Here is a 24,581-nt window from a genome sequence, read left to right on the forward strand (position 1 = left end):
GACATGCAAGTCTTCTCTGGATAATCTCTGAGGGCACAAATCATAATGAATTATGGGATATTTCCAGTGCTGTGCTTCAGTCCAACACGTAAGATATCATCATCAAATATTTTAGTTTCGATTAATAAAAAAAACCATGACTCCTCATCGATAAGGCAGCGGAATACATAACGATTGACTTTAATACTTCTGCTCTCATAACAGCACTATACCTTCACCTTTAAGTAGGATCACAGGTTCAGTATTTAGTCCTCTTTACCCATGTTTGGTAAATTCTACGACATGAGATTAGCACTTGTTTTCTCAACTGCGTGGTTTTTTGTGGAAGTTCAAAGTTTAGACAATGGAGTTGCGCTGACCCCTCCCATGGGGTGGATTGTGTGGGAGAGGTTTCGGTGCAACGTGGACTGTGTGGAGGACCCTGACAATTGCATAAGGTTAGTATCGAATAGTCAAGTAGATGTACATGATGTAAAATTGAATTCAGAAGAGAATGTGGAGTTGTAAAATTCAAAATAAAATGTTGAGATGTATAGTGAATTAAAAATAGAATGTTGAGCTGTAAAATTGAATTCAGAACAGTAAAATATAAAGTAATAATTTTGGCATGGATTGGACATTATATACATGGTTGTCGCGCTTGTCAAAATGTTTCTGAATTTTGTGTCGATGTTTTTCCGTCTAAGTCCCCATTCGTTCAGAGGTCATGGTATACATCGCCAGGTTCTCTCGGCCAGGTTTCAGCAAAGCGAAGACAGGCGATTAACGTTTTAACCTGCCAATAAATAATTTTGAAATTATTTTTTCAAAGGTAAACCTGACTATCGACTCAAAATGTTTGATTTTCTAAAATATGCCTCCTACATTCCTGCAGAATGTTACGACACAGTGGCAACAGTTCTTCCTCAATTAAATTCAATCACTATCATTACATCACAGTGTTTTTAGCTGTTGGTTTTAGAGTTAATACGCTAATGCTATTAAATCTTTCATTCGTAACTTAATATCACAGACCTTAGAATCCTATTTCTGTTGCTCCCAGAGATCTATGAATTTGTCGTACGGTAAAAAAATCACTCACAAAATTACGGAACAACAAGTACGGTAAAACGTATCTCGATTAATAGCTGAACTGTTCTGAAACCTCGCAAAGCGCATGGTTTCCCCATTCCTAGTTTCACTCTTGTTTCCTTCATTAAATTCCAAACATAGCGAAAAACTGTTCAAAGACACCATCGATCGAATAGCTAGTGACGGATACAGGGATGCAGGCTACCAGTACGTAAACTTGGACGACTGTTGGATGTCACATGAAAGAGATGTGGCTGGTCGGCTGTATGCAAATGAGACGAGGTTCCCAAATGGCATCAAAGCTTTGGTCGAATATGTAAGATATCGTAAATTTTATGTGCCGTTTGATATATAAAATGGGCAAATGAATTTGTGCCATTGGTTTACAGAGACGTTAATACATATTTATTGCTTGACAGATCAACCTGAAGTTGCCGATAGTTTGTAAAATGAATTGCAATGGTTTATCGTGTCTTGATACAATATATTTTTCATTAATTTTCATTAGTGAAAAATCTGCATGCATGCCGAGTGTGCGCGGAAAAGGATAGGGATGTATATGTATTGCATGTCCTATCAAGCCTCACGGGCTTTCTGATAACCAAATATCTGTGCTGCTAAATTTGCAGGCTAATTCCAAAGGAGTCAAACTCGGCATCTATGAAGACGTCGGTCCTCTCACGTGTGCTTTTTACCCCGGGAGCTTAGGCCATATTGAGACGGACGCTCAGACATTTGCCGACTGGGGTATCGACTACCTAAAATTCGATGGCTGTTTCTCGTTGCCATGGAGAATGGATCATGATTATCCAGAGATGACGAGGGCGCTTAACAAAACTGGAAGACCGATAGTGTTTTCTTGTGAATGGCCGTTGTATCAGAGTGAAGTACTCATCAAGGTTTGCAACAATTGTCCCGTACCTGTGACCTTTTCCCTGTTGATCATTTTGTTATCGTCGGCAGGTCAGAAGAATGAAAATATCAAAAGTGTGGAGCAACACAAATAAAAGTATTGCTTTCTTGTACTCAACTCACGTTGAGTCGGGAGATGGGCTCGGCACTATGTTTTTATGAACAGAGTGACGAGTTCAAATAAGGAACTGGGAACTAGCTCCTAGTTCCTTATTCACATTCGATGGAATAAGGAACAAGGAACTAGGAGCTTGGAACTAACTTCACACACCTATGCTGCTAGGCTAATACAATGAACAAACTGCTCATATTCCTGCCAGACACTAACCACATATTCCTGCCAGATACTAACCACATATTCCTGCCAGATACTAACCATATATTCCTGCCAGACACTAACCACATATTCCTGCCAGATACTAACCACATATTCCTGCCAGATACTAACCATATATTCCTGCCAGATACTAACCATATATTCCTGCCAGACACTAACCACATATTCCTGCCAGATACTAACCACACAGCGCCAGCCCACCCACTGCTCTCACACGTATTTCATTATTAAAATGATTATTCTCTTACCTTTCAGCCAAATTATACACTGATCGGTGAAAGTTGTAATTTATGGCGAAATTTCGACGATATTCAAGATTCATGGGAGAGTGTGCTTAGCGTCATTGATTACTATGCTAAAGAACAAGACACTCTCATTGCTGCATCGGGGCCAGGCAGATGGAATGACCCTGATATGGTAAAATGATGTTGAGTCGAGTCGTTTTATGTCTTTTTGCACTTTTTTTCAATTTGGTACAAATAACTGTCTAGAGGTTTACTTCTAGACAGTAATCATAGATATGCATGCACATATGCATGCTCAGAAAGTTGAAAGATAGTTCAAGATTGTCGTCAGAAGAAACTTCCCGTCTACAGATAGAAAAGATGGAAACAATATGCTGTAATTTTACGATTATGTTTTTCCTGATAGAAATAAGAAATTTTATGCCGTAATAAAGTTAACCGCGTTTACCAGGAAATACAAGATCAGATTAAAGCATATGTTATGTAGTGTGTAGCGAGGTTTCATTCGAAACCTAAATATTTGTTGCATCAACAAGAACAATCGATCAAGCTATATTATCCCAATCTATCTATCTATCTATCTATCTATCTATCTATCTATCTATCTATCTATCTATCTATCTATCTATCTATCTATCTATCTATCTATCTATCTATCTATCTATCTATCTATCATATTTATATAGCACCTAATATCCAAAGTTTTATGATTAGAATAAATGTCAGAAGACAAAGACTTCTTTTACGATATAGTATCCCAACGTTCAGCTTTAGTATTGTTTTTCCCGTCCACAGAATATAGTTTCTTTTTCTTCTCCCGAAATCATGCCAAAAACTCCAGTGATGAGCATGTCAATCCGCTGTCCAAGGTTATTACTGCTAGCTGACCCAATTTCAATCTGACCCAAGAATCATTTTGCATACGATGTACACTTCGTTGTGTTGCCAAGACTGATATTTGTAATTTGACATACTTGAGAAGAAGAGATGTACTTGTCTTCTCGAAAACAGTGAAACCATTATCAAATTTTTGACAATTGCTACGACATTTCTGCGCCGTGTATTTCACTCGTCGATAACTGAAATAATGCAATTTTCCTCCATCAAACTTCAGCTTCTAGTCGGCGATTTCGGTCTCAGCTATGACCAGTCCAAAGCACAGATGGCCATGTGGTCAATATTCGCTGCTCCCTTGATGATGTCAAACGATCTGAGGACTATCAGTCCGCAGGCTAGGGACATTCTCCTCAATAAGGAAGTCATCGCCATAGACCAAGATCCTCTTGGTAAGATGGGACGGCAAGTTATTACGGTGAGCAGTGCGACTGAAAACTCTAATGACACGGAAAAGAAACAATATATGTGAACGTTTTAGGGGCCTATACTATTTGTCGTATATTTTTTTCGGTTCTTGTGTTTCTGTTTGGTTTGGAAGTTGTCGGTTTTATGATAGCCACCTCTTCCGGCAACGTTTGGTTGCATCACCACGTGTTTATTCAATAATTCATCTGCAAGCAACCCGTCTCAATTAATCAAGTATACTTCCTGGTTTTTTTTGCTGTTCCTGGTTTTTTCATTTATAAACTCAACATAACTTTATGTGACTCATACATAGAATAATTAATGCAGAGTTCGGGCGTCACTTTCACACCTTGCTTTACTTAGGGACCGTCTCAGATTGCCGCATAAGTTCAAGAAACGAAATCCTTCGTTTACATCAAAACCCCCTCCCCTTCCCCTAAACTAAAATTCAAAAGTGCGAAATGTTGATGTCTGCCTTAGAGTATAATGTAGCATTTTGATATCACTTCTGAAGAATATGTATCCCCTAACCACGTTATATGGTCAAGTAATCGATCAAATTTGAGTACTAACCATAACATGACACATACGAGTTGGAAACAGTTACAGCAAAATTTGTTGGTAAGAGTGAGCAGTTTTTGTTTATTTTTACACACAATGTGAAGAGAACTTGTAATCACGAAATCAAAGTACGAAAGTGAAGTTCACTAATTGAATGGAGGTCAAACCCCCTCCCCCCGTAAACGAATGAATTTAGCCTTTTGAACCGATGCGACAATCTATGACGGTCCCTTAATTCCAGTGATTTTACTACCACTATCATTTATCCCATAGAGATACGGAATAGAAGTGTGGACCAGACCGCTGACGGATAACAACTACGCAAGCGTAATGCTCAGCAGGCGGACAGATGGGAGGCCCTATAGCTTGAGAACAACTCTACGAGCCATGGGAGTGGGCGACAAGTTCAAGGCGTACGCCCTCAGGGACTTGTTCCTGCACCAAGACGTCGGCGTGTTTTTGTTGGATGAAGCTCTTCACTTCCTGGTGAATCCCACAGGTGTTGTGATGGTCAGAGCCTCGCCGGCACCGAAAGCACATGGATAACACTTTGGTTACGGGTCCTCATGTTGGAATTTATGGAATTCAGTATCATAGCCAGATGGCAAAATTTAATGAAGAGTTGTGGGCCAAGAGGATGATCAGACATTTAAAAGACAAAAGTCTTCGAACTTGACTTTAATATTATGTTAATTGCATGACACGTTTCAAAGAAAATTGCTGGACTCATATGTATTGATTAAGTATCGAAATAAACAAGTAGAGAGCGATAAGGCGATTCAACTTTCCTCCATAATTAAAAGCCTGCCGCACACGAGAGAAATTAGCTGAGCAAAATTTCATTCGAGGCTGTTTGCTCAGCTAGTTTACTCTCGTGTGCGGTCGATTTTTCGTGAGTTTTTGTCCTCGCGAGGCGTTGAGCAAAATATCCAACCTGTTTGATATCGTGTGCCTCGCGAGGCAAATTCCTCACCGTGTGCGCCGGAGAAAGTCATTTTCCTCTTTTTTGTCATTTATTTTGACGGCATTTCTCTCGTGTGCGGCAGGCTTGTTCGTAAACATCTTGGTTTTGGACAACGAAGAAACCAATGTATAACTAAGTATTAAAAACTGTCTGCAAAACTTTCAAAACTATCTTGTTTGTTATGGATGTACCATTAGACTTTTAGAGAGGATTGTCAAAGAGGAAATAAATAATTTGCAGAGCAATATTTTTGAAAAGAAATATTTACATGAAGGCCGGTCCAAAAATTGTCCATTTTTGGACACAATAGTATGTGTGCCGAGCAAAATCTAAAAGGGTAATTTTTCAAAATTTTGGACGAAAAAATACGTGGCATCGTCCCGCCCACCCTCCTAAAATTTAATGGTCCATCCCTTAAATGAGCCTTGCTCGCTTGGGTCAGAGTTAGCAATCGAGTACAGGGTTCAGCTGACCACTGCCCCGCTGCGCTGCAGCCTAGCCTACACTGTCCAGTAAGTACTTTTGAGAGGTTTGTAGAGCAGCACTGGGCAAATTCTGCGTCATGAAATCGGCAGTACTCTTCCTGATTGCGTATTCTTTTGTTGAAGTTCAAAGTTTAGACAATGGTGTTGCGCTGACCCCACCTATGGGTTGGATTGTTTGGGAGAGGTTTCGGTGCAACGTCGACTGTGTGGAGGACCCTGACAATTGCATAAGGTCGGTGTAGAATAGTAATGTACGTAGCTGTATATTGAAACTCTGTGTATCTGTATTTCACGCCATGAACTCACGCAGAAAACTACTTGTGGAGATAAAGTTTGATGACCAACAGTGAGCTTGTTATACTTACATTTTCTATTTGAAAGGTTTGTGTCTGCCTATCTCTCTGCCCCTCTCTCAGCAGATACATTATATTGATTTGCCGTTCTTTTGTCTCCATTTTGTCGACTCGCCAAAGTGTTTCTGAAGTATGTATCGATGTCTTGACAAAATCCCCATAGGTTCAGAGATCAGAGTACACGCTAGTAGGTTATCACATTGGATCAGTTTGATGTGCACAGAAGAATGAGTACTGGCACTTTGATCAGTGCCATACCGACGACATACCGATCCTAGCCAGGCCAGGTTAAAGGTCATTTTAAACCTGTTCATAAGTTTTAATATTACTTTCAATATAGGATATTGGTTTCAAAGGTAAACTTGATGACCAACATTGATTTTTCCCTCGAATATGCACCATGCACTTCAACAGGTGGTTGGTATGGAAAGAGCTACGACCGCTCAACTCCAGCATGTTCATCGTGAACACACAGTGTAGATGTTCACTGATGGTTGAAAACACAGTTAAAGGGATACAGTCGTCGGAACTGCGCTCAAAGTCGTATGGGACCCATACGATCAATGCTAACACTATATCCAAGGTACGATGGTGATTGATGAAAGTTAAAACATGTCTGTCATAATCTACATCGTATATTTTCAATGTTGCAGCTATGATGATGAGGTGCATCTAGATATCGTGCACGAAATACATTGTTTGTAAACAAGAAACTCGCACAGCCGCAGTTCCGACGACAATTTGCTTTTAAATGCCGTTTACATAACTAAATCACGGTCCCTCCACAAACGTTTTTGTGGAGGGACAGTGACGTAATGAAGATAGAACAGAATTAAGCTTCCTTGAGTCTCTGGTTTTGTGTTAGAGCACAAAACATACTCTTACAATAATTATGTGACAACAAATACGGTTAAACTTCTCTCGACCAGTTGAATGTTCGTTTGTAGAAAAAAATCCACCTGCGAATCACACGATTTTCCAGTTTCTTTATTCCGTGATTTTCATTACCATACTTTAACATAGCGAAAGACTGTTCAAAGACACCATCGACCGGATAGCGAGTGACGGGTACAGAGATGCAGGCTACCAGTACGTAAACTTGGACGACTGTTGGATGTCACACGAAAGAGATGCGTCTGGTCGGCTGTATGCAAATGAGACGAGGTTCCCTAATGGCATCAAAGCTTTGGTCCAACATGTAAGATATCGTAAATGTTCTTGTGCCGATTGTACAATAACAATAGTAAAACTACTACTACGACTACTTTTTAATATAGATACTAAATTCCACAGAGACAGTGATCAAAGCCGCTGAAAATACAATACAAGCATAAAAGTAGAAAACAAAGTCCAGTCTGATCTAAGACTTTAAAAAGACAATGCTGAAACGAGGTGATTACAGCAAGCAAATTACAGATCTACAAGCAATGTTTAAAGCATGTGTTTTCAGCAAACGTTTAGAAATAATGAAATTATCGCAATAGGAAGGCATTCCACTAAACCAAGGAAGCAGCTGCACAACAAGCCCTCCCTATATGCTATTTGGTCCTTGCGATGGAGGCGTTACATCTATGGTCAACTGGCCGTAGACTACGCCTCGGGACGTACGTGGAGACTGGCCAATTTACTGGTTGCATAGAGATAGGGAGGATCTGAACCATGAAGGCATTTCAATGTGATGATTAAAATCGTATAAATTATTGACGTATAGGTAACCAGTGTGATTCCTTTAAAAGTGGAGTGGTGTGAACGTGACGCTTTGAAAGTGCAATAATTCTTGATGCGATACACATCGGCAAAAAAAAGAGAAGTTCAAACGATGCATTATAATTCTTCCTCTTTCGTAACATCATTAGACTCTTGACATCTGTGGTCCTGCAGGTTTAACCTAAATTTATTTGCATACTCTCGACACTGTTGTTTTGAGCTTAAATGGGCCGTTTGTCGTGCTTCGTTTTTGTTAATATGTATAAATACGCCCTCCATTCATAGTTTTACCTATACAAAAACAAAGGCATTGCTTCGCTGTTATATCCAGGGTTGGCGAACATTTGTTAGATGAACTCCCATAATTTATCATCTAAATCTGTCCTTTCGATACATTTCGTCTGTCCAAAATCAGCATACGCCTCGTTTGGTGTTCGATATTGAACTATGTATAGCTATATATTGTGTTTTCTAGTGAGCCATACTGGCATTTAGAATAACCAAATATCTGTGCTGCTAAATTTGCAGGCTAATTCCAAAGGAGTCAAACTCGGCATCTATGAAGACGTTGGTGCTCTGACGTGTGCCGGCTACCCCGGGAGCCTTGGCCACATGCAGACGGACGCTCAGACATTTGCCGACTGGGGTATCGACTACCTCAAATTCGATGGCTGTTTCTCGTTGCCATGGAGAATGGATCATGATTATCCAGAGATGACGAGGGCGCTGAACAAAACCGGAAGACCCATCGTGTTTTCGTGTGAATGGCCGTGGTATCAGAGTGAAGTACTCATCAAGGTTTGCAACATTTGCCGTATAATGCCTCAGACATTTTTTTTCCAAAAGCGTCAGCATACAGACCGGTTTGAAACGCAGATCTCTAAGATTTAATTATTCTCTTATCTTCTAGCCAAATTATACCCTGATCGGCGAAGATTGTAATTTATGGCGAAATTTCAACGATATTCAAGATTCATGGGAAAGTGTGCTCAGCGTCATTGATTACTATGCTAGAGAACAAGACACTCTCATTGCTGCATCGGGGCCAGGCAGATGGAATGACCCAGATATGGTAAAATAAAGTTGATTCTGTAGTCAGTTGTCAAATTTTGTAAAAATAACTGTCTTCTGGTGTCTATAGTTTTGTCGAGATTGCAATTATATCAAAAGTCAACTATTCATGAACAGAACCTTGACACACGATTTTAAAAGCTTTGCAGACAAAGGAAAGTTTCCACTCACCTATAGGCCTACAGATAGAACACATGAAAACGATAAACTGTCTTCTCTCTAAATGATCAAATACGGTGTGTAATGGGTATCAGAGCCAGTTTAAATTCGACACTAAAATCTTGCACTTGCAACATTATATTATTTGAATGTCAGGATTCGTAAATGCAACGAATCACAATGACTTATATACAGCGCTTACAGGCAAGCCTTGCCACTTCGATGCCTGGTAAGCATGTTTTTTTTACACATACTAAACATTTCATATCATTAACAGGAAGGAAGCTAATGACTGGATTGTTTGTAATAGTGTGGGTGACTTTAATTTGTGTTAGTCAATAGCCATCTGGTCGTAAAGACATTAATTTGCACCCCAGACTGGTGATAGTAATCTGTCTCAAGGCTTACAGGTCAGATATATTTCGGTGTCGGTTTTCTGTTGTTTATCCTGTACAAACAATCCAGTCATTAGGTTCCTTCCTGTTAATGATATGAAAACATTTAGTGTGTGTAAAAAACATGCATACCAGGCATCGAAGTGGCAAGGCTTGCCTGTAAGCGCTGTAAATCAAAGTATACTTTTATTTACGTGTACTGTCCAGTATTTTGTTCCATACATAAAATACTGCTTCTACTCCTAAAATCATGTCAAAATCTCCAGTGATGAACTTGAAACGCTGTGTCCCAGGTTATTGTTGCCAGCTGAATATTTAAATCTTGACTAGACTTCATTTCTAAGGGAGCATTTGTCTTTTACGGGGAGGGAGGGGGTCGTTGGAACTTAAGCTAGAAATTAATTGTAAAAAGCGACTCCCCCTCCAAGTTAAATTTCTAAAATTTGACCCCCCCCCCAATTCATCAGTTGTAAAATGTGACCCCCCCCCCTTTTCATCTGATTTGATTGATTAACCGTTTGCACCCTAAGGCCCTGGGGTGAAAAAAATGACTTCAAAAACTGTTGGCAAGAAAAAGAGTGACCCTCCCAATTTTCAGGCGCAAAAAACTGTGGCCCTTCCCCTGCGTGTCACAGTCCATATCAATAATTCCTTAATTTACTTATGATTTCACATTTAAACCTTTGAACTCTCAGAGAATACTTTTTAACCTTCACAAATAATCACTTGGTTGAAATTCCAATATCATATTTGTTGTTCACATCTGCTCTTTCAAAACCCAATTCTCATCACAAACACCATTCCCATTCTCATCACATTCATTGATATCAATTGTCAAACATTTGAGCTTATTAAAGCATGGATTTAGCTCGTTTGCATTGGACAAAAATAATTCAAGTTTCCTCATAGATATAGTGAATCAACATTTCGGTGAAATTCCAAAATCACGCACACATGCACTTGTAGCCACCCTAGTCTATCTGTCTTCACTTGCATTTTTTAACTATCAGAAAATAAAAGTAAAAAGAACATGATTGGAACTAATTTGGGATAATTGGATTTTCATAGTTTTCAAATTTCTAAAAGTGTTAGGTGCCGTATGGCTGAATGTTGCAATATAGCAAATTACTCATAAAAACAAGTGTGTAATGTGAAAAGAACAGCAGATGAGATTACATTTGTAGATTAAATCGACATTACTTCACCGTCCAATTGTGCCAAATTAGTTCCAATCGTGTTAAAGTGTAAAGTATATCGTTTCAAATTATTAAATGTAAAGCCCTTTCTACTTTTGAAGTTGTAATATATCCCCCCAACTTTGTACTTTGAGACAAAAAATAGGAGCAACTACATGGTCCCAATATCTCATCTTATACTGATACACAGTCACTGGCACACCATTGTCCTCCGACTGGTGAATGAATAGTTGACAGAAAATAGACTGGCTTGCAATCCATCAGTCAAAGTGACTCATCAGAATCGAGTATTACGAAACTGAGATGCAGTTTACCTCTTTGAACTGAAAGCTGATATCTCTGCAGTGTTATTGCTATGTGCCGTGTATTTCACTTGTCGATAACTGAAATAATGCACTATTTTCCTCCATCAAACTTCAGCTTCTGGTCGGCGATTTCGGTCTCAGCTATGACCAGTCCAAAGTACAGATGGCCATGTGGTCCATATTCGCTGCTCCCTTGATGATGTCAAACGATCTGAGGACTATCAGTCCGCAGGCTAGGGACATTCTCCTCAATAAGGAAGTCATCGCCATAGACCAAGATCCTCTTGGTAAGATGGGAAGGCAGGTGATAAAGGTGAGTCATATGGTCGTAAAATATTCACGCAAAATATGCGTCGTTAAGAAAAATGACAAAAGAATATATACATATCAGGTTTCTTGAGTATTTCTTGAATTTCTATTTTCCCGTTTGATTGTCTGTTTGATTGGGAAGGGATAATATCAGTTCTTTAGTAGTCATCTGTCGGTCGGCAGTGTTTTCATCGCCCTCACTTAATTCAATCACCCACTTAAAAGAAATCAACTGTATGTATCGTGTATGTCCGTATTTTTTGATCAGTAGCATTGTATTTCTGTGTGGCTCAATTATTGTACAGCTACTGCAGAGTTAAGGCATGGAGTGCAACCCCTTTCTATATTAAAATCCCTGTATTTTACAACCGTCATCATTCCACAGAGAGATTCAATAGAAGTGTGGACCAGGCCGCTCAGTGACAACAACTACGCCAGTGTCGTGTTGAACAGGCGGACAGACGGGATGCCATATAACTTTACAACGACTCTACGAGCCATGGGAGTTGGCGACACCTTCAAGACCTACTTCCTCAGGGACGTGTTCCTGCACCAAGACGTCGGCGTGTTTTTGTTGGATGAAGCTCTTCACTTCCTGGTGAATCCCACAGGTGTTGTGATGGTCAGAGCCTCGCCGGCACCGGGAATACGTAAATGAAACCCCTGGTGTTACGACCCGCAGAGTGGAGTTTATGGAAAGCGTTCGTCTATTGCTAAATGTAATGAACAGTATGTTTTATAATTGAAGGAGGGATTAAACATCTAAAAGACAAAATCTATGAACTTGACAACGTTTGATATACTGTAAATTGCATGAAACTTTTAAAAGAAAATTGCTGGGCTCATATATATGTTGATATATATCGAAAAATATAAGTGCAGAGCGACAAAACTATTTAACAACTGTGCCAAAATAACATGTTCACAGACAAGTAAGGCTTAAGTTTTAGATAGTAAACGTGAAACAATTGTATGTAACCCAAACTTTGTCAAGAACCAAGAGGACAGCGCTACGATATATGAAAAGTTAACAAGTACCTCAAAGTGATTAAGGCAGGCTATTTTCGAGTAAATCGACAGAGGAATCATCACAGAAGCTCAGAACAAGAACATTTCATGGGAACAGGGCGAAAATCTTGAGTGTCTACGAAATGTGCAATAAAGAAACTCACAATGCAATTAGTGTGACTCGTGGATGTGTTTGCGACTGAATGTGTAAAATATTTAACACACGTACAAGTGTGTGCGCGCGTGTGTAATAAAACTTCTTCAAGTAATAGGGAATAATACTTTCTACATAGTGTATAGTACAACAGTGTATTAAATAGTGTATTAATATATATATATATATATATATATATATATATATATATATATATATATATATTGTTATATATATTATTATATATTTACGCAATAAAACACACCCAACGACGTTATACCACGAGATTTTGACCAGTTCACGACATATATGCACGAGCGATAGCGAGTGTATATATGAAGTGAACTAGTCAAAATCGAGTGGTATGCCGTCGCCGGTTGTGATTTATTGCTATTATATCAAAACAGTATATTGAAATTCTGGCATGGAAGGTCAGGAAAGGATTTTTTGCTCTTGCTAAGAGCTCGAGGGTGTGCCAGCCGTGGTATATTGCGAATAAACCACGGTTCTTTTCGCGTCTCGACCAATCAGGTAGGTCGCTGCATTTTCGCCATCAATATACTGGTATGATATAACATATTAATATATTAATTATAACGCTTTGCTTTTCCCACGAGAACATCAATATACTTCGATATATATATATATATATATATATATATATATATATATATATATATATATATATATATATATATATATATATATATATATATAAACAAATTACTTCAAGTACATAGTAATGAAATGAAATCTATTACTTCTATCTGAGGATTGCAGGATGCATGAAACTTAATAGATTTATTTCATTACTTTGTACTTGAAATAATTTGTTTATTTATAACGCTCTGCTTAGCATGGATCACTGTTATTTCCCACGAGGACATCTGTATACTTATATATATATATATATATATATATATATATATATATATATATATATATATATATATATATATATATATACATATATATATATATATATATATATATATATATATATATATATATATATATATATATATATATATATATACAATATCCATTTTTGTCGTTCTCGTGCAATCGTTAGGGGGAAAGTATATTGTTTGAAAAGCCAAATGACGCTTTCCTCCTCTGTGTGCCCTACCAAAGGTAAGACTTCACTGCTATTTAGTGTAAAGAGCGACACGCCCCTTCCTCCCGCACTGGCTAGTTATATATTAACCAACACTTCATTGTGTACATAGAAAACAATTCGCATGTTGACTATATATATGTCGACACGGCCATTATTATCGTTTTGCCATATGATCTCCGTGACTCACTCACCGGGGAAAAATCAGCGTCCACCTATGATTATTTTTGAACCAGTCCGTTGGTAAATACACACTGAATATCAGAGTCACTCTCAGACTCAGTGCTTTTTCACATTTTGGATACAGGACAGACACGAGGAAAACACTTTTAGCGAAAGGGAAAAAGAGAAGATGTCGTCGCCGCATTCCTACTACGACCAGAGGAGAAGTAAGTCTGAATACTGTGATATTTACGCAAGATTGTACATAGTACTGGTGCTGTGTATCAGGAATAATTTTAGGCATACCACATAGATCCATAACCATCAATGCTTTCGATAGAGATGTCAACAGTTAATGCCTAAGAATATGGAATTATGAACAGTATATGACGTTATACTATTTCACACGAACCCTTCATGATAATCATAAGCCCGGAGACTTAAATTACAAGGATATGCTTATGATAAGCCATTATTCGGCTTATTTGAGGTCAACAAAACAAGTCTTCGGAGACACAGCGCTCGTACTTTTGACGCTTTTGTTAATTCTATCGTTAGGAAAAACGAACCTAAAGCCTTAACGTTCAGTTGGTGTTTCACAAGGGTCGCTCTTATAACGATCGAGATGGCTTTAATTTACGACAGCAAACTATGAGAGTTGTAAACATGTCATCGGTCACAAACGAGTCAACTCTGAGCTCAGTTCACCTGTTGATACTTTGAACACGGAAGAATTTTCATTTCTTTTATCAAGAAACACAAAATCTTGAATAATCATATTCAGCTAAATTGATGACACGGAGAATTCTTGACCATGGCAGTCATCATTATCATGACGTCACATCCCGTTCATTCGTGGTAATTTAGAATGCGAACAGCTCCATACAGGAAGCACTTCCTTGACACGTTTACTTTTCTATTTGTAATAAGTTGAACACCTTTATACGGCCTTTGAGATAAAGAAAAGGAACAACATACATGAAGCCTTAATTTAAATAAGCAAAGAAGTATGATGGCGTTAACTGAGAAATATATCCGCTTTCTTAGTTTTCTGTTGGGGAATATTTCCCACATTAGTATCGATCTTTCAATAATTCGCTCCCTTAATGATATTTTTGGTGCACCAATACCAGATGAAAACACCGAAACTTCAACATTTTAAATCGTCGGTTGCTATAACGACAAAAATGACTTATTTCAATATGTCCACATGTACATCGATTCAAAAAGCACGACGCTTCGTAACAGGTCACCGAAGGGTCAGGCAGCTCTTGTCAATTTAAGCCGTGACTTCAGCGTCATAAAACTATGCGAAAGGTCACTAGACTCGCCAATATATTTTTATTATATATTGTATATTCTGTTTTAAAAAACGAGAAAGACAAACAACAGAAGGCATTGATGATATTCCGCTTTCAGTAGACCAGTCTGGTCATCATATCTTTCATACGGCCATCGGTCAAGAACACAGGGTGACTAACAATTAGGTAAACACCCAACTGGTCATGTGAGGCGCTGGGACAAGTTGGCTTATTTGATTATTCACGGGGACATTACTCATGGATTCACGGCTCAACAAGAGTCAACCTTGGGTAGATCAGGCCAAACTGACTCCAACAGGTGAGGGTATAGCTATTCAATGAGTTCATACCGGGCTATGTAAATATATGCAGTGATTTACAATGTCTCATCATGTGACGATCCGTCTATGACACTTTGACGTAGTAAAAAACACAATTCAGAAAACAAGGCATAGATTATGGTGGTACTCTACTGGAAATATAAATCAGATCTATGTTATTTGAAATTGTGGCACAACACTATTGCGCAATCAAATTCTTGCAGCTCAAATCTGGGATCAGTGGAGATGTCCCCGACTATCGATGTCTTCGGGTCTGCCACAGCCCGTGCTGAAAATAAAGGTTGGCATCACCTTCGAGAATAGACACTCCAAAAGGGGTTATATTTACCGGAAAATTTCTTCGCTGAGTTCCACTCGAAGCATCGAAATGGAGCGCTTTAGCCGGGTGAAAGTCCAAATCAATAATGGATGTAATTTCGAGGGTGTAGCCGTAGGACAAACACGGTGTAAATATTAGACGATATACGGTTTCACTTCCTTCCAATCTGATTAAAATCAGACGTCGCCGTACTCTACATCTGATTTTAATCAGATTGACTTCCTTCCAGATTGTGTAGTGCTTTCCATGAAGTCATTTTAATATGAGTTTATTTTAACTTTGCTAGTATAGTAAGTGTGCATTAAGACATTCTTTAAATATACGGTGGCTGCCAACACTGCATTTTTCATCACAAAAAATGAAATTGGTACACATCGGTTAATAGATTTTAACCGCACAATTTGTAAGCTTACAAACAACTGTATTTCCTCAAGTAATAAGCACTTCAGAAAAAAATGAAAGGTTTACACTTTTCCTAAAAGTAACTTTCTAATCCAAATATAGAAATCGAGGTCACCGCGCAAATATTTGGATTGCAGAAGAGAATTCCTTCAAACGAATCGGTATATGGAATGTAAATGACCATTATTCAGTGTGTTAATTCTATGAGTGAAAACATTGAAATTGAAGGGTAGGCGGTAGTAATCGTCTCTTCAAAATTTGTCTAGAAAAAACTGTAGGTCAGAAAACGACTAAGATTTTGAAAATACGAAAACCTGCCCCTTAGACGCACCTTTTTAGAAACCGTGGAAATACGCGTTACATTTTATATCCAGGGTCAAGTAGTTGTAGACGTTCTGATGATTAGACCTGTCCCCATGAACAGTCATATCCGTCAATTCATGTATTTTCTTAGCTCCTATAAGGCATTGTACAGTGGTTTTATTGGGGAGATGATAAGAAGTAACGATATTGGATCAAATTGTCAAATATAGACAATTCTGGTCCCGAAAGCTACTAAAACATAACAGCTAAAACAGTTACACCCACTGGAGATCTTCCGTAATTCTCGAATAATTACTCTTTACACAAGTTCATAACTTTTTATCTGAACTCCATTTGTCATTAGTTTTCAAGTAAACGATGATTTTTTGAGTATATGTAAGTTACCTATTCACAAGTTTTTTACAATCGTAAAAATGATCAAGAGAAATTATAAATATTTTCAAAGCAAACTAACGCAGTGTTGCAAATTTCAGTACAATTTGTTCGTTTCAATGACGAGGGAAAATGCAATTCTTCACAGTGTTTGCCACAAATAAGAGTAATGTCAGATTTTCTCACCTTTGAAACTTTTTTCACCTTTCTCCGAAGGCAAAAGTGGATTACAGAGATGCTGTGACCGGTGGCCCTGGCCAAGTGTCTGTTCAATGTGTATCTGTTTAATAGCGGTGTCCACTTTCTGTGCGTTTGGACACTTGGCATGTGAAGATGCCATAGAGATATTCTCAGACACAGCGGCAAGCTATACCATAGAATCTATGTGAGTATATGGTCTTTGACGTCGAACTTCATAATTTCAGAATAATTCTCTTGGGATCAGTGTTTGGCCAAATCAAACGTATAACATTTTGTTCAGAAGAAACAACGGTTACAGGGATTTGTTGATTGTTTTCCACAAGACACCACTTTGCAGCCTCATAGCTGATAAATCCTAAATTGTTTGATGCCCCATGCTTTTAATTCACTATGTAAAATGGCTTTTTAAAAGATAACCTTTTGGTCTCTATCTCAATTTGACAGACTCTACTGGGTCAAGATTGCAGTTTATTGTGTCACATCCCTTGTAGTACTTGTGGCACTTATATTTTTGGCGATTGGTTGCTTGGCAACAGGCTCCGTCAGACGTGAATACATTTGTAGATTTGGTTCTCGATTCAGTGGACTCTGTCAGCTTGGAACAGTGAGTATTTCAATGACGTCATAGTGATTCTTTCAAAATCAAATATATGTATAAATTTGCATAATTGTGCACCCATAATTTACCACCATGCTCTACCGTACCGTACCACAACTCGCAGAACTCGGTCGTTCCGTCTTTCTCAGTGAAGAGAGCCAGGCGGTCGTTGTTAAGAGTCAACGTGTGCGGGCGTCCTGATACTTTATCTGCAATCAGCCTTTTCTTCTTCGGTCATGGGTTCGCTGACGCTTTTCTGACAAACAGAATTACCACTGAGAGCGTCGCGAACAGCTTTGAAAGAATAATTTACAACGATAAATGTATGCTTAGGTAAGCATTGAAACAGAGAGTGTGCGTTCGTTATTTTATATGTTACCATGACTTTAGTACAAAATGATTTTCGCACGGGTAATGTAAGTCAGAAAAGTAATGTTGCACCCTAATGTCTGGCGTGACGTACTCCTAGCTGAAAAATAAATGGCAAAGGAGTGAATCTACAATCTAAGTACACACAAAGATCGCAACAGGCTGAAGTAGATGTGTACAAACTTACAACCAGTCGGGGAAATCAAAAGATCTTTGATTTACCAGTGTCATGTTTATTCATGAATTTACACAAAGCCATCATTGACTGGAATATTTTATAGCAGGAAACATTCTGCCTCTCATGAATTTGCACACAAAAAGTTCTTTGATTCTTTCACAAAGATATGTATAAATTTGCATAATGCTGAATATATAATTCACCGCCATGCTCTACCGTACCTACTAAATGCTTTTGGGTACAAAATTCCAGCTCAATGCATTCAGTATTTCTCAAGTTGTCGATCACACACGGACACCGTTAACCTACTTCCCCAGTAGATTAAAACGACGCCTCATTACTTTCGGCATAGAGAAAGATAGATAGAGTGGCAACGGGTATTGTTTAAGGCGTGAAGCGGTTACGTAACCCATCCATGTTCGCCTCGCCTCAGTTGCTCTCGCCTCTCTTTTCCGAAGAGTGCCGACCGTGAATCCTTCGGTAGTTTTCGGATTTTCGCCAATTGTTAAGCGAAAGTATGTTCGGCAAAGTTTGTGTTGTTGTTGTCGTGTGGTGCTGAGCAGAATTGACGTGCTGGCGAAAACGGGAGTGTCTTGAGCTTCAGGAAAACGAGTTTTACCGTTTTAAAAATTCCTCTCATATTTTTATGAATATATAATGAGTGTGTTTGAACCAAATTTGAAAGTCTTTTATCGATACTGTCTGTTTTTACTCAATGGTTTACGGTCAGTCGTACCCTCTTTTACACGTGCGTCAAGGAAGGACATGTTTATGAAACTGCTGCCGTGTTATGTTTTGATTGGCGTGAAGCAGTGTTTCTGGCCTGAGAGCTCACAAAGTAAATATGGTTGCTACGCGACTGGCAGTACGATGCCATCTCGCCGTTTTTTTCGCATAATCTCGTGTAATCATCGACCACAAACAAAGCCTCCAAAAAGTTTAACACCTTTGGAGCTCATTTTAATATGAAAAGCCAATAGTCTACCGAGACGACCATGGAACAAAAGGCATGCAAGTGTTGCTACTCTGTCAATGTTACTCTGTGCTTTCGGCTACATCATTACGGTCTGCCGTGCATTGTACAAATATACTTTTATTAAACCAAAGAAGAGTAACTGGAATTAACGTTCTCTTTTCAGATCACATTCATCTGTTATCTTCTGTTCGTGATTTGGGTTGTTGTGATGGCAGTCATGGTTATTCCAAGCATTTATTTTTACAACATCAAAAGAAATCATTGTGGCGATCCGGGTGGATGCATAGATCTCAGGCAGTATGGTAATTATATTTGTTTCTTTTTTACAAATGATTACCAGATTTGAAATGAATGTCGAGCAAACGGGAAAATGGAAAACTGGCACTTCACACAGTATTTCCAGAAATGTTTGAAGATTTAATGTGAAGTAAGTTCGTATTGAAGAAATGTCACCTCTGAATCCGAACACGACAATAGGAATAAGGCCATCCATGAATTGGCATGGCAGGCCAACACTCGTCAAAATTCTCTCTCGACGTTCACTAAATGCTTTTGGGTACAAAATTTTAGCTCAATGCATTCAGTATTTGTCAAGTTGTCGATCACAAGCGGACACCGTTTAAATGAGCAGTAACACCGCCCTCTACGGCAGAACAAGTAAAATTTCTGTACGGAATGTAAGTCACCGTACAGAAGTTTTGGATAAGTAAATTCAACTGCCTGCTCCTTCAGATCTGAAACTTTACCGATTTTTCATAACAAATCCACAAACAACACCTATAAAGTCAAAAGTGCCGTAAACTGAAGTTGTTTTTTCTTCCATTTCTATTTATTCCCTAACTTCATGAGCAAGTTACTGATCGAACCCTGTAAGCTCACGGTTTTGTTTCTCCTTCAAAAAGTTCGATTACGTTCAGTAATATGAGCACCTTTTGTTGATTACAGGTTTGGTTAATTTCTCGGAGCCGAATAAAGATGTCTATCTGTTCTGTGACCGTGATATGTACTGCCTCAAGGTAAATAAAAAGTCTTAAGATTTCACTGTTCACTCACAGCGATTTCGGGTAGACCGCAAGTTCTTGTTTAAGTTCATCACACATCAAATGCAAGGAGGAGAACAGCAGTTCGAAATCTCATGAGGATCTCGTCTTCCGCGGGTCTTCTGTCTCCGTGATATATATATATATATATATATATATATATATATATATATATATATATATATATATATATATATATATATATATATATATATATATATAATATATATATAAATTTCAATAATTTTCGTGAATCCACTGTCACCACAAATTATCAGCTCGATAACAATTATTGACATGAAAGTGTCATTAAAACGTTTAAGCAACAATCAACTCTATAATGAACTCGAATATTACATTTTTCTTGAATTTTTTCCTGTCTTTGACCTTTGTTTAGTCCGACCAATATGCAATTCTAAGTAAAGTAAGTGAGTAAAAATCTATACTTGTTTAATTTCTTTTCTCATTTTCATTTTGTCTTCACCAGAATCCGTACACATATTATTTCGTTAGTCTGTCTACTGCGGTTCTCGTACTGGTGATGCTGGTAAGATTGAAATCATTTTGATCACTCCTTTTAAACTGTAAATCGAATTTCTGAACATCCGGTAGGGAGCGTCTTCCTTCTTGAGAGACTTATGACTTTGTAATACAACGTGGAATGTAAACGCCATTTTCAATGCTGCACGAGACTTTACGATATATCGCGTGGCGCTTTTGTTTTGTAGGACGGCTCGTAACGTTCAACACTAACGGTTCACTATCTCTTATGAAATATTTAAAATTGCACAATAGTCACTAATTTCAACGAAATTATATGCGTGTGCACCACAGATCGAGAGTGATTGCCTTGTTTTATCGTATTGGCAAAATTTCGTTGAAAATCGACATCTCGAGCGATCTCGCCATAAGGAGAAAATTTTACTGTGCGAGATTGTTCATCAGGGTCACTCTCGATGATTGCTCTCATGAACACAAATTCTTCTTGCACCTCATTGCCCCTGCCCCCGATATACCAACTTATTTTTGATCGTCATCATTTCATCAATGAACAATGCATTGCTATGTCAGAAACATCTAAAGAAAGCTATCGAATCCTGAATTAAGGTTGATTTTACTTCCGTTCGATACAGAGACGAATATGATGGCACGAGGGCTTGCCAATCGATCCATTTGTTTTTACCCTGAATACAATAAAGCACAATATGAAAAATACATGGAAATATAAAGTTTTGAACAATCTATATTATTTCTCGTTTGCAAAGTTCCGTCATGACCTAACAAGCATCTCTCATTAATTTGATCAACCCTTTCTCAATGATTTTCTTTCAAGGGACACTTTCTCATGATATTGTCGGCGAACTGGTCGCATGTCAAGAACAAGTTCAAAAGAGATGACCCGAGCCGTCTTGTGAGATTTTCGCACTACAACACGCAGAGCATGGACACGCTGCGCAGCAGTCGAGAAATGAACACATATGGTGGATTGGAACTCAGTGCTATTTCAAACACGTCGATAGATCGTGTCCACACACAGAGCACAAGGGATCGACGCCCATATTACATGTAAACCTTCAGACAAGATAAAATGCATCTAGTCAGAGATGTCTTGTCAGAGGCTTACTTTCTACATTACAGAGAAAGCAGAGAAAGGGGAAACAGCGTTGATAATTAGAGAAATGATTTACGCCTTCTAGAGTTCGAAATGTTATAACTGCCTGAAGTCCTGCGTGTGAATCGTACGTTTAACGTTACAGCTTGCAAGCGTTATGCTATCTCACAAAAGTGAGACACTTCTACCCAGAATATCTATACCGAAATTTGTTTTATCATTTTATATTTTTACATCTTCACATTATACCGTCCACATTTCTCTCTTTGATAAAAATGATTACCTTACATAAGTCTTCACGCCAGCTTATAAAATCCACGATTCATTGTTTAGACTCTTAAAATTCTGTTCCTATTGACTGTTATAGTCTAATATTTTTATTTATATCATTATTTCTCTCAAAAGAAACTGTCAACTTTACTGTTAATTCTCTATCATAGCAAAACTGATGTTCCTGTCACTACCAATGCGACGGTTCTTAATGTAAATAACTGTCACGAATTGGCAAATGGCTTTTCTGTTGGTCTCCTTTTCAATTTGTAGACGACTTAAAGTTGCTAATAGCAGCGGCCATAGCAGAATTAGCTATAAAGGTGATGAAGGTTAAAGGAAACGCTTGTAAAATAATTTATTGAAAGTAAAATCAATAAATCGATCGTACTTAAATACATCTTTATATATCCCAGTGTCTTTGACATAGTAGTTTCATCAATGTTTTCTCTCCATTTGTCATGAAACACACTATAAGACCAGAAGATATAAATCTAGATAGATACAGTCAGTGTGGCCGAAAATCCGCTCACAACCTCTGGTTAGTTACATAGTTTCTATTTTCTGTTACCGATATTCTGATGTGCCCTCAACGACCTGCTTACGCCAGCCCCGAGGGGAGAGCGGACAACGCCGTTCAAGCTCAACATCAGGGCAGGAGAGGTCCATACGGCGTAGCCTAAGGGTCTTTGAGAAAGCATGGCATTCTTGTTTTTCGTGATCTGAAAATCTGTCCGTTTATATAAGCAGCCTACACCATACGCATTGTCGATCCTTTTACGAGGATTTGGTGACATTAGCACTCTGTGCTGCTACCTGAGCAGGTAACTTACTGAGTTTGATGCCAATAGGTTACATGTACCGGGGAGCAATAATGATGCTTTCTCGGATATTTTGAATTGTTCAATTACAGATGAAGAAATACTGAAGGCAATAAGCAAACTTAAAAATAACAAGTCCGCGGGACCAGACATGTTAATAGCTGAATTCTTTAAGAATTCAATAGATGTGTTGTTACCTTTCCTAAATAAGCTGTACAATAGTATTTTTGATCAAGGAATTTTCCCAAATAGCTGGTCAGTTGGTACAATAGTACCACTATTCAAGAAAGGTGATCCATGTAAACCAGAAAACTACAGGGCCATCACACTTCTTAGTGTATTTAGCAAGATTTTTACCAGTATCCTAAATGAACGGCTAAAAGAATGGGCGAAGGAAAATAAGAATATCCCAGAATGCCAAGCGGGCTTTCGGGAAGGTTACTCCACAGTAGATCATTTTTTACACTATTCGCAATAATACAAAAGTCGTTATCAATGGGAAGTGGAAGTAAATTGTATTGTCTTTTCGTCGACTTTGAGAAAGCATTCGACTCTGTCGATAGAACTCGTCTTTTGTATAGGTTAGCCTTAGAAGGCATAGACGGGAAAATGTATCAGATGTTGAAAGGAATTTATGCAGACGTGAAATCAAATGTAAGGAGTGGTAATGTAACAACAGATTATTTTGATCTGCACAAAGGTGTACGGTAGGGCTGTATGTTTAGCCCGATTTTGTTTAGTTTTAATGAGTTGGCAAAGGTGATGGAAAATTCCGGTTTATCCGGAATCCAGTTAATACCAAATGATATGATACAGCTGTTTCTGTTGTTATATGCAGATGATATAGTCATATTTGCATATACAGTGGTGGGTTTAAGAAGACTTATTAATATCCTGTATGATTTTACTTTGAAATGGAAAATGAAGGTCAACCTTTCAAAACTAAGATAGTTGTGTATAGGAGAGGGGGATATCTCAGTAGACATGAGCGTTGGTTTTTTGGTGGGCTCAGCTAAAAGTAGAAAGTGCTTATGAATATCTTGGTCTAGTTATGTCCTGTAAAGGATCACTAGTTGTAACTACAAGAAACATGGCTGTTAAGGCAAGAAAGAAAATTGCAATGTTAGGAAATATATCAAAAATATGAAAGCTCTTTCTCCAGATGTGTACTTTAAACTTTTTGATGTCTATATTTTACCTGTACTTAGCTACGGGTCAGAAGTTTGGGGCTTTTAACCATATGAACATCTTGAAAGAGTTCAATCATTATACTGTCGTCGTTATTTAGGAGTTTCAAACAGCGCACCAACATGTGCTGTGTTGGGTGATTGTGGCAGATTGCTGTTATTTTGTTGCTATGTTAAAAGATGTGTAAAATTTTGGATACACATATTGGAAATGTCAGACACTCGCTTACCTGCTAAAGCATATAAAATGCTATTTAAAAGAGACGAATTGGAAAAGTATACGTGGGCTACTGATGTGAAAAATCTTCTGTATCGATATGGTATGGGGCATGTATGGTTAAATCAAAGTGTTGGTAATACAGAGCTTTTCCAGTCAGAGTTTGTCAACAGAGTAAAAGATACAAAAAGGCAAGAATGGTGGTCAGATATAAGCACATGTGAGAAAACTAGTTATTAT

At 38.2% G+C, this 24,581-nt stretch overlaps 3 protein-coding genes across 3 annotated transcripts; all 3 read left to right on the plus strand.

Moving 5' to 3' along the window:
- Positions 1-213: 213 nt before the first annotated feature.
- LOC139121080 (alpha-N-acetylgalactosaminidase-like) lies at positions 214-5,319 on the plus strand. The gene is made up of 6 exons (XM_070685704.1): positions 214-437; positions 1,213-1,387; positions 1,701-1,970; positions 2,576-2,737; positions 3,680-3,877; positions 4,702-5,319. The coding sequence occupies exons 1-6, from the start codon at positions 262-264 to the stop codon at positions 4,972-4,974; spliced, it is 1,254 nt and encodes a 417-aa protein (XP_070541805.1). The 5' UTR covers positions 214-261; the 3' UTR covers positions 4,975-5,319.
- Positions 5,320-5,838: 519 nt separating this feature from the next.
- Positions 5,839-12,551, plus strand: LOC139121081 (alpha-N-acetylgalactosaminidase-like). Its single transcript, XM_070685705.1, has 6 exons — positions 5,839-6,109; positions 7,254-7,428; positions 8,466-8,735; positions 8,848-9,009; positions 11,179-11,376; positions 11,758-12,551. Exons 1-6 carry the CDS (start codon positions 5,955-5,957, stop codon positions 12,028-12,030), a joined length of 1,233 nt encoding a protein of 410 aa, XP_070541806.1. The 5' UTR covers positions 5,839-5,954; the 3' UTR covers positions 12,031-12,551.
- A 1,212-nt stretch (positions 12,552-13,763) lies between these two features.
- Positions 13,764-22,516, plus strand: LOC139121083 (neuronal membrane glycoprotein M6-b-like). Its single transcript, XM_070685706.1, has 7 exons — positions 13,764-14,040; positions 17,089-17,257; positions 17,518-17,677; positions 19,358-19,496; positions 20,140-20,210; positions 20,722-20,781; positions 21,568-22,516. The coding sequence occupies exons 1-7, from the start codon at positions 14,004-14,006 to the stop codon at positions 21,802-21,804; spliced, it is 873 nt and encodes a 290-aa protein (XP_070541807.1). The 5' UTR covers positions 13,764-14,003; the 3' UTR covers positions 21,805-22,516.
- The last annotated feature ends 2,065 nt before the right edge of the window (positions 22,517-24,581 follow it).

This window comes from Ptychodera flava, chromosome 21 (genome assembly GCF_041260155.1).
Source record: "Ptychodera flava strain L36383 chromosome 21, AS_Pfla_20210202, whole genome shotgun sequence".
NCBI lineage: Eukaryota > Metazoa > Hemichordata > Enteropneusta > Ptychoderidae > Ptychodera > Ptychodera flava.

Excerpts from the sequence above, each read along its gene's own strand:
- LOC139121083 (XM_070685706.1), top strand. The coding sequence starts at position 14,004 with ATGTCGTCGCCGCATTCCTACTACGACCAGAGGAGAA. Across the intron at positions 17,258-17,517 it reads AGCTATACCATAGAATCTAT|ACTCTACTGGGTCAAGATTG; the intron begins GTGAGTATATGG and ends TCAATTTGACAG. Across the intron at positions 19,497-20,139 it reads CATAGATCTCAGGCAGTATG|GTTTGGTTAATTTCTCGGAG; the intron begins GTAATTATATTT and ends TGTTGATTACAG.
- LOC139121081 (XM_070685705.1), top strand. The coding sequence starts at position 5,955 with ATGAAATCGGCAGTACTCTTCCTGATTGCGTATTCTTTTGTTGAAGTT. Across the intron at positions 6,110-7,253 it reads GACCCTGACAATTGCATAAG|CGAAAGACTGTTCAAAGACA; the intron begins GTCGGTGTAGAA and ends ACTTTAACATAG. Across the intron at positions 7,429-8,465 it reads TCAAAGCTTTGGTCCAACAT|GCTAATTCCAAAGGAGTCAA; the intron begins GTAAGATATCGT and ends CTAAATTTGCAG.
- LOC139121080 (XM_070685704.1), top strand. The coding sequence starts at position 262 with ATGTTTGGTAAATTCTACGACATGAGATTAGCACTTGTTTTCTCAACT. Across the intron at positions 1,388-1,700 it reads TCAAAGCTTTGGTCGAATAT|GCTAATTCCAAAGGAGTCAA; the intron begins GTAAGATATCGT and ends CTAAATTTGCAG. Across the intron at positions 1,971-2,575 it reads AGAGTGAAGTACTCATCAAG|CCAAATTATACACTGATCGG; the intron begins GTTTGCAACAAT and ends CTTACCTTTCAG.